Source organism: Balaenoptera physalus (assembly GCF_965194825.1).
Source record: "Balaenoptera physalus genome assembly, chromosome: 14".
NCBI classification, from domain to species: domain Eukaryota; kingdom Metazoa; phylum Chordata; class Mammalia; order Artiodactyla; family Balaenopteridae; genus Balaenoptera; species Balaenoptera physalus.
In genome coordinates, this window is record NC_138893.1 from 83,304,837 (window position 1) to 83,317,865 (window position 13,029).

General features: G+C 54.2%; 1 protein-coding gene across 18 annotated transcripts in view; it reads left to right on the forward strand.

Annotated features, from left to right (window-relative positions):
* The first annotated feature begins 404 nt into the window (after positions 1-404).
* CAMK2G (calcium/calmodulin dependent protein kinase II gamma) overlaps positions 405-13,029 on the forward strand; it is a 54,254-nt gene continuing 41,629 nt past the window's right edge. For 17 of the 18 annotated variants that reach the window (XM_082424937.1, XM_082424953.1, XM_082424949.1 and 14 more), the window contains exons 1-2: positions 405-589; positions 1,953-2,047. In XM_082424937.1, coding sequence (XP_082281063.1) covers positions 525-589; positions 1,953-2,047 — 160 coding nt within the window. In that variant the 5' untranslated portion in view covers positions 405-524. The remainder of the gene's footprint in view (positions 590-1,952; positions 2,048-13,029) is intronic. The other variant, XM_082424945.1, reaches the window with a different exon arrangement.

A 13,029-nucleotide genomic window follows, 5' to 3' on the forward strand; every position in this document is an offset into this window, starting at 1 on the left:
CTCCACATCGTGTGCGCCGGACTCGAGTGTGGAGCTTCACCAGAAAACTCGGTGGTCCAGACCCCTACACACTCCCAACACACACACACACACACACTCGCACGCACGTTCTGAGCACTTGTAGGGTCCGCCCTGAGACAAGCCCACAGGTCGCGAACCTTTCAGCTCCCTCCTGGCGGCCCGGGGCTGAGACCACCCCCCCACACACACTCACCCTTCCCTCCCTCGCGCGCTCGACCCAGCCCAGGCGGCTCCCTGGGCGGGGCGGGGCCGGCGGCGGGAGGCCCCTCCCCGGGGGCGGGCCGGGGGGCGGGCCGGGGGCCGGGCGGGGGGGGCCGGCGGGGCTGGGGGCGGGGCTGGCGGGCGGCGCGGGGGTGTCCCTCCCTCCCTCGCTCTCCCCGGTAAAGTCTCGCGGTGCTGCCGGGCTCAGCCCCGTCTCCTCCTCTTGCTCCCTCGGCCGGGCGGTGGTGACTGTGCACCGACGTCGGCGCGGGCTGCACCGCCGCGTCCGCCCGCCCGCCAGCATGGCCACCACCGCCACCTGCACCCGCTTCACCGACGACTACCAGCTCTTCGAGGAGCTCGGCAAGTACGGCTCGCCCGCCGCCCGCCGCCCGCCGGGGCTCCCCAACCCTGCCCCCGCCGCCCGGGCGCTATGCGGCTCCTCGCCCCGCCCCCCGGCCCTGCACCAGCCGCTGCAGCGCCCCCTCGGCCCGCCCCACCCCCAGCCTTTCCCGCCAGCCGCCTCCGGGGGCCCCGTCGCCCCCAGCTCCCTGCCCCTCAGCGCCCTCCGCGCCCTGCAGCAGCTGCCCGAGCTGCTGCACCCCGCGCTGCCGCGGGGACTGCAACCCCTGAAGAGTTCCTGGGCGCCCCCAGCCCCGCCCCTCCTGCAGCCTTCAGGCGCCCCCCATCCCGACCCCACCTGCCCGCTGCCTCCTTCCCACTCAGTTCAGGAGCTCATTCAGCATCCCGTCCTATGTCCCACGCGCCTGGCACTCAGGACCCTCCCCGGCCTTGCAGCTCCAACCCCGCTGCGGTCCGCGGGTGTGGGGGGATGTTTGGTACCCGGCCCCGCCCCCGGCTAGTGCGGCTTCCAGGATCCCAGCCCCACTGCTGGGCAGTGCTGCAGCACCCCCGTCCCCTCCCCCCATCCCTGCAGCGGTCCCGGGAGCCGCGCGCCGCAGCCGCAGCATCCCCCTCCCCTCCGCACTAAGCAGGCCGCTGCAGCAGCCCCAGCCCCCCCCACCCCCACCCGCGGCGGCGAGCCCGGCCACTGCAGCCCCCGCCCTGTCCGCCCCCCTAGATGTTTCCAGAGCTGGAGAGTGCGAGCTCCCGTGGGGGACTGGGCGGGGGGGGGGGTGCGGACGTAGAGGGAAATATCATGGGAAAGGGGAGCTGTTGATGTCTGAGACCCACAACTGGATCCTCTCTTTCCTTGCTGTCAGTTGAGCCAGGTTGCAGTGGGATGAAGCCGAGTGAGGGGGATTTGAGCCTCACTTTCCTCACCTTCCCCCATGGTTGAGGGAGATTTCTCTCTCAGGGGATTATACCCTCTTTCTAATCTCTCCTCCTACCCCCAACTATTCCTGCTGAGAAAAGGGCAGGGTCTCTTGCCTTCTCCGGGTCCTCTAGGCCGGGACTGCAGGGCTGTCCGTGAGATGCAGCAGGTGTGTGTTTTAAGCATCTGCCACCAGCTTGACGCACAGCCTGAGGTTAGGGCTGTTGCTTTGCCCAGAACTAGATGTGGGTGTGGGAGTAGGGTGGTCCTCCACCCACATCTGTTGAGTGTCCTGCCGAGGCCACATCCTTCGGCCCCATGTTGGATGGTGATAGGTACTACGCTGGTGTGTGTGTGTGATTTTGACTGAAGGTCTAGTGATGGGAGCATCACTGTCCTCAGACCTGAAGTGTGTTTGCTCCGTTTCCCAGTTCTTTCCCCCTTCTCCCTCCAGGGGTGCTTTCTCTGTGGTCCGCAGGTGTGTGAAGAAAACCTCCACGCAGGAGTATGCAGCCAAAATCATCAATACCAAGAAGTTATCTGCCCGGGGTGAGTATTCCCCATCTTGGTCTCTCCCAAGGGTGCCTCCAAGGGCTATGGATTCTTCTGAAGATGCTCCAGGAGTTGGGGATTGTGCGTTTTAGCACTTGGAGAAGCATTGGGATTTCAGGGTGGGTGGACTTTGAAACCAGGCAAGGAATTGTATGGGGAACAGGTAGAAAAGAATGAAGATGTAAGAGATGTAGGTTGCTGCTGGGAGGAGTAGTCTGTGAAGGCTCAAGGGAGTTTGGTTTTTATGGAGGTGGAGGATATGGGGAGTAGTGGGTGGCTAGCTCTTCATTTGGGTCATTTGGAGTCTGTGTTTGGGGCAGTGGTAAACACTCCAGGCCTGTCCGAGTCCCTGTGCCCCAGTGGGGACTTAAGATGAAAATGCAGTAAGTGAACAGCTCTGACAAATCCAGCCTCCCCCTGCCCAGCAGGCGGCAGAACAGACTCCCAAGGGAAGGAAATCTGTAAACATCAGGGGAGGCTGCTACTGGCGAGGGCTTCTCAGGAACAAATCCTGCCAGATGAACTTGATTGCTTTTTTGATCAAATTACAAAGTTGGTGGTGCAGCAACAGCAGATGCAGTCTGTCCTGGGTGGAGGCTGATGCCTCATGGTCTGGAAATCTCAATGGCCTGGTCGGAGTGGGAGCAGCTTGGCCTCGGGATCTGAGAATTGTGAAGACCCAGGACTGGGGGCCTAACTTGTGAGATCCTTCCAAGTACCTGAGGCCAGGAGGGTCAGGCCCTGTCTCTCACACCTTGAATCTACACTCCCTGCACCTTGTATTGGGTGCTTGCCAAACTCACCTCATCTGATAGGTATAGACCCAACAATGTGTGAAGTGCTTTGTGAACAGGTGTGGTGAGTATGGAGGTATGTGGATGGGTCAGGTCATCGAGAGCTGCAGGGTGTAGCACCAAGACAAAGGTTATGAGACTCATAGAAAGGAATTAAGACTAGGCAATAGGATGCGATAAATATATTAGGAGCCAGGACAGATGCCCTGGAGAAGATGTGGGCCATGGCTAGTAATGACCTGGGCGTCTCTGGGGTAAGAGATGTAATAGATGTCCCTAAGCATTGGAGAAGCTATACAATGACAGTGGGCTTCTGTCATGTCAATTATTCTGGGACCTGTTTAGCAGGGCTGTGTCTGCCTCCTGGCTGGGAGGGCCTCTCTCCATCCCCACAAGCAGGGATTGTCTTGCTGTCTCCCTCCCAGCCCCTGTCTCTTGCTGTTCCTCTACATTGGCTATTAAGTTGACTTATTTGTTTTCTTTCTCTCTGGGTACCTTGAGTCGGAGGCGATGGTTGCCATAGAGATATGTGGGCAGTCAGATGCCCTCCTTCCATGGGGAGGCGGGACAATGCGGTGGGCTGGACTCTTTGGCAGACATCCTCTGGCCAAGGATGCAGGGCGCAGGCAGGGATGACGGTTTGAGAATGGATACCTCCCCGTGCCCACACAGCATAGCCCTGGTGCATCAGAACTGGGGCTGGTGTCTGGTGTCTCCAGTTAATGATGCAATGCTTTGCTTTCCTCATCGCACCACTGTCCTCTGACCCAGGGGTGAGGGAGGGAGAGAGAGAGACAGCTGGGAGCTGAACTCTGGGATGAGGGTAGCTGGTGTGGTGACTTTGTGGAGCTGCCTGCCTTGGGCCATCATTTTCTACTCCTTCCCTACCCACCTGAACTTCCCTAACCTATGTGATCATGTCCCTTTCCAGTCCTCACCTTCTTTCAACCTTCTCCCATCTTTCCCAGCTGATATCTTTCTTTCCCTGCCCAAATGGGATGAGGTTTCATTTCTTTTCTCCTCAAGAAGATTCTTGTGTAAGATCATATGCTTTAGGCAGCAACTCCCCCTCTCTCGAGACGGTTATGCCAAAACTGGGGCTCTGCTGTGTGGCCTGTGTGCCAGGTTAACTCTGGGACAGAGGCCTGGTCCTGGCTGATAGGCACAGATGCCAACAAGAGAGTTCAGGAATATGTAAGTGCCCGTACTGTTTGGAGGTTGAGAGTGGGAGGGTGTTGTCTTGGAGATGGAGGGAGCCATCCAGGGGCTGTGCTGTAGGTGTGGGCGTGGGGGGTGTGAGCTCCTGGGGAGGGTTGGGCCAGTGCCCACTAGGCTGGTGCCCATGGGGTTAGGGAGTGAAGGCCGTGGCTTCCCTGCAGCCTCTCAGTTTACGCTGTATATTTTATAAAGGTGCAGCGGCTGGGGCTGGGTTTCACTCGTCGCTGTCTGTCTGTCTGGGGCTCCACAGGTGTTGGATTTCTGTGTCTGGGAATGTGGTGGGCCCACCAGGGTCATCCATGAGGGTCTGAAGGAGCTTGCTGTGTTTGCTGAGTCTCTCTGCCTGTTATCTTTCTTGTTTGTGATCCTCTGTGCTGCCGAGTGAAAAAGAGCGTATCGGGCTGGTTCTCCTTGGCATCCATGGTAAGGTGGCCCAGGAGGCATGGGGAGAGATCACCTGGTCTTCTGGGGGGTCAGCTCTGGATGGGAATCCTTCTTTTGCTCTGTTGTTTCTTGTCATGGTGGCCTCGGGGGCCCACGGTGGTGGCTGTGCGACAAGGTAGGGAGTTCACGTGGCTGAGCCTTGAGGGCTGATGTTGTCTGCGGGCCTGTCCACGTAGAGTCACTGAAAGTCACATAACGTCACTCCATTTGCTTTGGAACAGCAGTAGGTGTAGAGTTGGGGCTCTTAAGGGAGCCGGTGGTTCCAAGCTTAGCTCTCAGCTAGGCTGCAGGAGGCATTTAAAATAGGCTTGGATGCAGAGCTAGTGGGCCAGGTGATGGCAATGATAAGTCGTTATTTTAAGATTTAAGAGCACCCCCTCCCCCAGAAGCCTGAGCCCTTATGTCTTTTTTTATTTTTAAATCTTCATATTCTCTTCTTATCTTTATTCATATGCATATAGATTTTCACCTCGTGGAGCATAACATTTTATATCCCACTCTCTTGCTTATATCCAAAGCATTTCCCATATTGCTACAGTTGAAGGGCAAATGGTCCTTTCTTTTCTCTACATAGTTTAGGATTTATCTTTGGAGCAGTTCAGGTCATAAGGAACTTCTCTATTTGGACCATTTATCTGAATTCCGATTGCTTTCACTATGATGGGATACTTAGCCTTACTAAGAGGTGCTATCGGAAACAATATTATGAAATCTGTTACAGCACTTGCTTTGTTTATTTATTTATTTAATCTGTATACCCCATGTGAAGAAATTTCTGTTGAAGCTAAATGTAAGCAAAAGCTTTCCCCTTCCTCAGGACCTGGGAGGTAAAGGTAGGAACCATATCTGTTTCTTTTACTTTGGTGTGGGCGGGACCGGATACATATTGATACAGCAAAGTGCCTGATACATATTGAGCCTCCTATACTTGTTGAGTGAATGGACTGTGTAACCAGCCTGGTTGCCTTTTGGCTTTGGCGCTCAGGAAACTCATAGCCAAGTTGCTGGATCCCTTGTACCCTGGTGCTGGCTTGGGTTCCCCCTTTCTCATCCATGGAGCCAGGCTGTAGGCCTGACACAGCTGTAGGGGAGGACAGATGAGGTTAAAGACCTGTGCTTGGAGAATAAAGCAGGTGGGAGATATAGGAAGACAGTGCAGCTTATCATCTTCCTTCCGTGTCATAAACGGCCTTATAGGGCAATGTTGGGACTTCCTCTAAGCAGCAATTTTCAATTTTAGTGTACAAGAGGATCACCTTGAAGACTGGTTAAAAATGCACATTCCTGGGCTCTGTCCACAGAGATTCTGCTTCAGGAGGTCTGGGGTGGAGCCTCAGAATCGACATTTTTAACAAGTGCCTTAGTGAATTTCATGCAGGTAGACCCTGAGCCACACTTCAAGAAATGCCGTCTAAAGTCAGCAACAGCTGTGACAGTTGCTGTTGCCATGCTCTCTGAGATTTACCAGACACACCTTAGCCCAGCCTTCTCCAGGTGGTGTCTTGGCCGGTATGTGGCCATCTGTGTACGTGGGCTGTTCTGTGATTAGAGGCCTGCTTCTGAGCCCCCAGATTGGGGTGCCACTTCGTGTCCAAGGCTGTGGCAAGCTGAGGGGCTGGAGTTGTGGCATGTTGGCCACCGGAAGGGCAAAGGCTGTCCCTTTCTGGGTCCAGCTGGCCCTGAGGAGTGAAATAGGATCCCCCTGGGTGGTGCCAGCTAAAAGTCTCCACCCCCTTAGTGTTGGCCTGAGTAGCCCCCATGACATTTGTGTCCCCTGTGGTATCTCCAAGTGAGACTTTCCTGTTAAGGATGAAGAGAGAGGACGGTGATACAGCAATGAGGGAGGGGCAGAAGAAAGAGAAATCTTTGCAGCATGGGAACGCTGGGACTCTGAGACTTGAGGAAGCATTTAAGGAGATTAGATATTAGATCCAAAACCGTGCTTTCCTCCTGAGGATAAAACAGACCAATTTCTGTTGACAGAGAAATGGGCATCCTGTATATAAGTGAAGGAGCTCCTCTGACCCTTCCCCCTGGGTAGATGAGGAAGCAGCCTGGAGGCCCCTTCTTTGTGCTAAGGGCCAGTTTCATCACACAGTCATGCTTTGAGCTGTGCGACTTAGCTCACACAACACTGGCCGGCCTGCCTCCCTGCCCTCCCAGCCCTTCCCCGAGTGACTTGGGGTGCTGGCATCATAGTGTGGAGATGGAGGTTGGAAGGTGGCCCCATCCTGTAGGGGAAGCCCTGCTGCTTGCTTCTTCCTGCTGCTTGCTCTGGTCCCTTGTTAGGAGCTGTGCTCCAAGCTTTGAGGCTGTGCTGAAACCCTAGAGGTGAGTGGCTGACCCCATTCTCTGCTGAGGCTGGAGACAGGGAAGGGGAGGAGTGGGTGTGACAGGCTTCTGCCCCATCTCTGTGCTTGCTGCTCTCTGGACAGCCTTGGCGTGCTGACGTGGGCCTGATCCCCTGGGTGCCAAAAGGGTGGTGACAGGAAGAAATGGGCACTTCGCACCTTCTGAGTGCCTCTCGGCAGAGGCCCTTTGTCTTCTGCCCCTGGCCAGCCAGATCTGTCCCACAGCCAGTGGGGAAACCAAGACACAAAAGATTGGTTTGTTTTGAGATGTAGGCATGCCAGTGCTCAGATCCCAGCATTCTTAAGCAGTATAGACTTCACTTACCCTTTGACTCTTCCCTTTAAAATACATATTCTGGATATTTTGTTCCTGTGATAAATCCTGATATATCACCCCCGTACCTCTCCATCTAGGCCCAGAGCTCTAAGCCCAGTGGAGCAAATCCCTCCTTGCTGCTGGCTAGGTCTTGCTGTCATCTGTAACCACCTCTGTGGGTAGAGACCGCTCTATGATGGGGATATTTCCAGCCACTTCCCCCCAACACCACCTCTACTTCCTGGGCTCTATCAGCAGCAGCAGCTTCCCATCTGCTCCCCTCTTTTCTCCTCCCTCTCTTTCCCCTCCCCCTGCTTGCTGCTGCCCTGGGAGGAGCTATTTTTAGGGGCTGCTTCCTGGGATGTTTTACTTGGGGCTGGTTACCATGAAGGAAATGTCACCAAAACAGTGGGCAAAGGCTGCAGGCACCCAGAGCCCTTCCAGGGGCATGGAGAACTCAGCGGCTGACCCTGTTCTGGCCCTTGAGAGTGTCCAGAGGCAGAGCCTTGCCTTCTTGGGGCTTGCTAGTGACCCCATGGGGATTCTCTCTGTCCAAGCTGGTTTGGGAGACTTTCACTATGGGGCACTTCTTGGTGCCTCCCTCCTTTTCCTCCTTAGTTAAAGCTTCTCTTGTCTTAAGATTCAGAGACCAAAGTAGGGCTCAGGTCTTTGTGTCGCCCAGTTAAAACTGCTCGAGTTAGGACTGAAGAGAAGGGGGGGGTGGACACCAGGTTAAAGGACAGAGCCCCAGGGGTTCACGTGGGCACATTTCAGGCTCCGTCTCACTGTATTCACAACCCTCAGCTAGTCCCCGGGTGTATGGGTGTGAAGGAATTAGAAGCTGTGGCCCCTGCTCTTACATGATACACGGACTTTGCTCTTAACTGGGCACTTTGCACCTTTAGAGTGAGATTCAAAGAGGAAGGGATGTGGCATCACAATGTCAGGGTAAGGTCAATGAGACTGTGGCTTGGGATTCCCACTAGTCAGTGCCCAAGGCCAGGGGCTGTTTATAAGCAGCTGGGGAATGTGGATTATGACACCAAATCCCTATGCTGCCCTTGTTTATACTCCTCGGAGCGATATCTCCGGGGGGCCTGGAGGGGGACACTTGGAAGAGCAACAAGAGGAGAGACCCACATCGAGCATCTGAACTCGATAGGCTCTGGGAAGCTTTTCCTAACCCATGTTGGGGCCACAGGCACAGACCTTTGAAATACCCTTTGAGAAGTCAAGGGTGTCATTGAGGTTGGAACTTGGGGAGCGTCCCCATAGCCAGAGCAGGGCTCTGTGTCCTTTCCCACTTACAGTGGGTTGTATGTTTAGATGGCAGCAGGATCTTAGTTGAAGCTGGTGGTGGCATTCGTGGTTTTAGAGAAATGTCACTAAATCAGCCAGCGTGTCTCTGCAGGGCTGTGGAGAATCTGACCGGCCCTCCCTGGGTCCCGATGCTGTTGGGGAAGGAAAGTGAATTTGGAGTGGGCATCTCCCCTGGGGTCCTAAGGGAGAGGTGTTTCTGCCGCCCCTTTGCCACGCACCGTCTCCTCACTGTCTGCTTCCTCTTTTCTGCATCTGGTCACTCCTTGCTGCCCTTCTTGTCAAGGGTATTCGGCCTTTGTGGTGCCCTGAACCAAGTCTTGAAGCGCTTGGGCAGAAAGCGGGAGAGGTGAGGCCTCCAGGGATCCTTGTGTCCCAGGGCCTGGCTCTGCCCTGGGTGGGCTGTTAGGAAAGCCTGAAGCGGGATCTTGATAACGGCCGCTTCTGCTTTCTGCTCCTGTTGCCACCTCTGCTCTTGAGGGGAAATCCTTGCAGAGGGCTATGGTTGGAGCTGGGCTGAAGGCCGGCAAGGGTGGGTCTCTCCATGGCAGTAGCGCACAGGCAGGCAGGAAGTGGCCCTGTGCAAAAGCGGGAAGTGGCCGTTGTCAAACAGGAAGGGGGGGCTGGGCCGTGTGAGGGGGTGGGGATGAGCCCAGTTGAAAGGTGGGTGGGAAGAGGGTCAGCCTTGGAAGGTCTGGGCTATTCCCTAGGAACGGCAAGCTCAGTGGTCACTGGAAGGAGGGGGCTGTCAAGGGAGAAGGCTGCCTTTGTGACAAGAGCACCGGCTGATGTGTTATCACCTTGGGATGCCAAGCCAGGACCTGGACCTACCACTGTGGACCAGGCCAGTTCAGTGGCCTCACCCCTTTTGGGGCTGGGGATGCGAGTTTACAGGACAGACCTTGCATCTGGAAAAGATGCTCTGCAAACCTTACTTGTTCCTCAAACACCACTGCTGCTGGGGTGGAGCCCTTTGCTTTTTCCCAGACATGGAGCAGCCCTGGAGGGGACAACAGGACCGGAAGTGAGGAGGGAAAGGGACAAGAGACAATAGCTGGAGAGGTGGGGTGCTGGCTGGCTGTGCGAGGAGTAAAGAGGCAGGGAGAACGTGGTAAGCAGAAACCACACGGCTCATTGAGCAGAGCTTCGGGATGGCAGGGCGCCACAGCCAGCAAGGCTGAGGCCGAGGAAGACCAGGGATCCCACGGGCAGCGGCATTTCCTGGGCTGTCCTCTGTCTGATGAGCCCCTGTTGTTAACCTTCCCCTGTAGGCTCTAGACACAGGTGGGCCCCACCCCCAAACAGGAGGCTGTGATGGAGCCAGGTCGGAGGGCTCAGTTGCTGTGCTGTGGACCCCATGACTGCCCAGGCTGAGGGAGAGTGGGCCCGACTCTCTCGTATCTCTGGTGATGGCCATGGGCACAAGCCCAGCCTGGGAGGTCTCATCCGTCTTATCACTGGGCCCTTGGAAAGGAGGCTCTCCCTGTGTGCCAGGCACTGTGCTGAGCGTTTACCCAAATACATCATTTAATCCACGGATATCGCTGCCTCCATTTTAGAAGCGAAGAAACTTTTTCCCAAGCTATGTGCCTGGCTCACTCTCTCACCTCCTTCAGGTTCTAATCAAACGTCACCTCCTTGCTGAGGTGTTCCCTGACCACCTATTTTAAGTGTCCACTCTCGCGCTTCCCTTCTTTATTTTTCTCCATTGCACTTACCACGACATCCAACGTACCATCCAGTTGTTACTGTCTGTCCCTCCCCACCCCCAGCTCCTCTAGGATATCAGCTCGATGAGGGTGGGGATTATTATCTCTTTTGTTCACTGCCATATCCCCAGCATCTGGAACAGTGCCTGTCACATAGTAGGCCTCAATAAATATTTTCTGAGTGAATGAATGAGGCTCAGATGGGTTTAATAACTCACCCAACGTGGCGGCTCTGGGACTCAGCCTGGGGCTCTCTGACTCCAAAGCTGATGTGTTAATGGCCAGACTCCATGACTAAGGATCAGAGCAAGGACCAAGATGCAGCCCGAGGTTCAGAGGAGACACAGGCCTTGGGCAGAATGTGGGGCTCAGCTCCTTGGAGTTAGGGTCGAACTAAGTGACTATCTAGGACCCTCTGGACCCTGGGCAGCTCCTTCAAGGAGCTGGGAGTGTGACTCTGTGTCTCTTCTCTTCCTACTCTGAGTCACTGATAAAGCCAGAGCATCCGTATTTTTAGTGCTTTTGCTGTTGTGGAACTGTAACTATTAGCCAGTAAGAGTCTTAAGGGAGGAGATAAACATTAATCTTCTGGGCCTTCCCCTCAGCTGCCACCTCCGCATGGCAAGATACTGTTCTCCTGCACCTGCCCAGGCAGCCAAGCCCGACAGTTGGGGGTTGGAGGGTGTGAGGTGAGTGGTCAGAGAGAGGGCTGGTGGGTCTTCAGCTTTAGGGTGACTAGCTTGGTACCGCCATCCCACGTCCAGGGATGGGGAGGAAGGTGGGGTCGCCCTGACATCCTCTGGCCAGATCTGGAAGAAGCAAGCCCCCCTGCCACCAGGCAGGGCTAGTGCTCCTTCCTCAACTGCCTACCTTCTGAAGGTCCCTGGCCCTGAGGGATCCCAGGCAGTGTGGGGTTACCTGGAGTTCTCCTGGCTGCATCCTGGTCAGTGGTCATACTGAACTCGAGGAAGGCCTGACCCAGATCTTTGGACAGCTGGGATGGATTAGCTAGGCAGCAGGAACTAATCTCTGCCTGTCCCCACGTCCTTCTTCCACAAAGCAGAGCTGTCCCTAGCGGGAAAGTTTAGGACAAAGCTGAGGGTGGTTGGTGAAACAATAAATATGAATTCCTTCTCATCTATAATCCGTACATTATCTCAGGCAGGCCTGGGCTTGAAATCACAGTTCTATCCCTTTCCTGCTGTAGGATCTCGGGCAAGTTATTTAACTTCTCTGGGCCTGTTTTATCATCTGTGAAATGGGATAATCAATGCACCTGCCTGGTAAAATGGTTGTGAGGGTTGTGAGGGTCATGGGAGGCTTTACAGAGACTCTTTGCTATTTAGGTAGAGGTGGGATGGGCAGAAGCCCCTACCAAGGGAGGCGGGAATTGCTTGGCAGCTATGGATGGGAAAGTATCTGCCTGGACCTGGAGAAGTTGAGGTGAACTGGACTATGCCCCCCAAAGCCTGGAGTCTTTACTTGATACTCTCACTTTTCTTTATCTTGTCATTACATCATAGCAATGGAGAAAGAGGGCTCTAGGCTCGGACCACCTGCATCCACTGCCTGTCTGTGGGACCTTGGCCAGGTTACTTGAACCTTTTAAGCCTCAGTTTCCTCCTTTACAATGTAATGGAGCTAATCAGATCCTCCACTTCACAGGGTTTCTGTGAGGATGAAATAAGATAATCCGTGCCTCTGCCTGGCATATAGTAAATGCTTCGTAAATAGTAGTTTTTACTACTACTGTCAATGTTATTGACAAACCGTTATTAAGCCTCTGATATGGAAGGAACTCTAGGAAGCATCACGCAGAGAGGTCCCACCCTTTGAAGAGCTTGTGACCGAAAGATTTAATATATGATTTAATGTGTGATGTGAGAATTATAAGAGGTGCTGTGGGAGACGGGGGTGGGTCATGGGGAGAGAAGTCACAGACTACCAGGAGGAACAGGGAAGACTCTGTGAAGCAGGTGACTTTGGCAGGATTCCAGCAAGTAGAGATGGGGGGGGTAGAGTAGGCAGGGCTTCTAGGCCACCTTGCTTTGAGTAGTAGCAGCCTCTTTCTGCTTCCTGGATCTCTGCCTTCCTGGGGAAGGAACTGACCAACACAGCTTGCTTAGATTTGTGGGCTCTTGGATTCTGGTCATTTGACCAAAACAGGGTAACCCCAGAGCCTGAGTGCCAAGAGGTCAGAGCTCTCAGCAGTGGACAGCCAAGAGGATCCTGGGGAGAAGCAGGATTTCTGCAAAACAGGCATCATAATACTACCAACCTCACAGCATTGTTCTGAGACTAAATTAAAATATGTATCTGCCTGGTGTAGAAGTAAGCTCTCAATAAATGTTAGCTAGTATTATTATTTTTTTCAAATCATCGCCATCTTCATTGTCAGCATCATTATGTTTCAGGGTTGCCATGAAGACTGTATTAGAGAATATATGCAGCACTCTTAGCACAATATCTGGTCTTGTAGTAGGTGTTCAATAAAACTTAGCCATTATTATTAGTATTTCCAGCAAGGAAGAGATTCTGGACACACTGGCCCAGTGAAATCCCTGCTGTGGTGGAAAGAGCACTACAGTTTTAGTTAAAGACCTGGATTCATATCCTGGCTCTGCCACTCACTAACTTGGGAAGCTTTCCTAAGGCACTTCTTCATCAGGAAAAGGTTGTCATTAATACTTGTCTCCAGAATTGCCGTGACCTGCTGTATTAATTCAGCAAATTGTAAAAAGGGCATAGTTGGTGCCTAAGAATTGAAAGCATATGAATAGCCAGGTGGCCACAAATAGAATGGATGTTTGATGGCTTTTGTTTTCTCTCT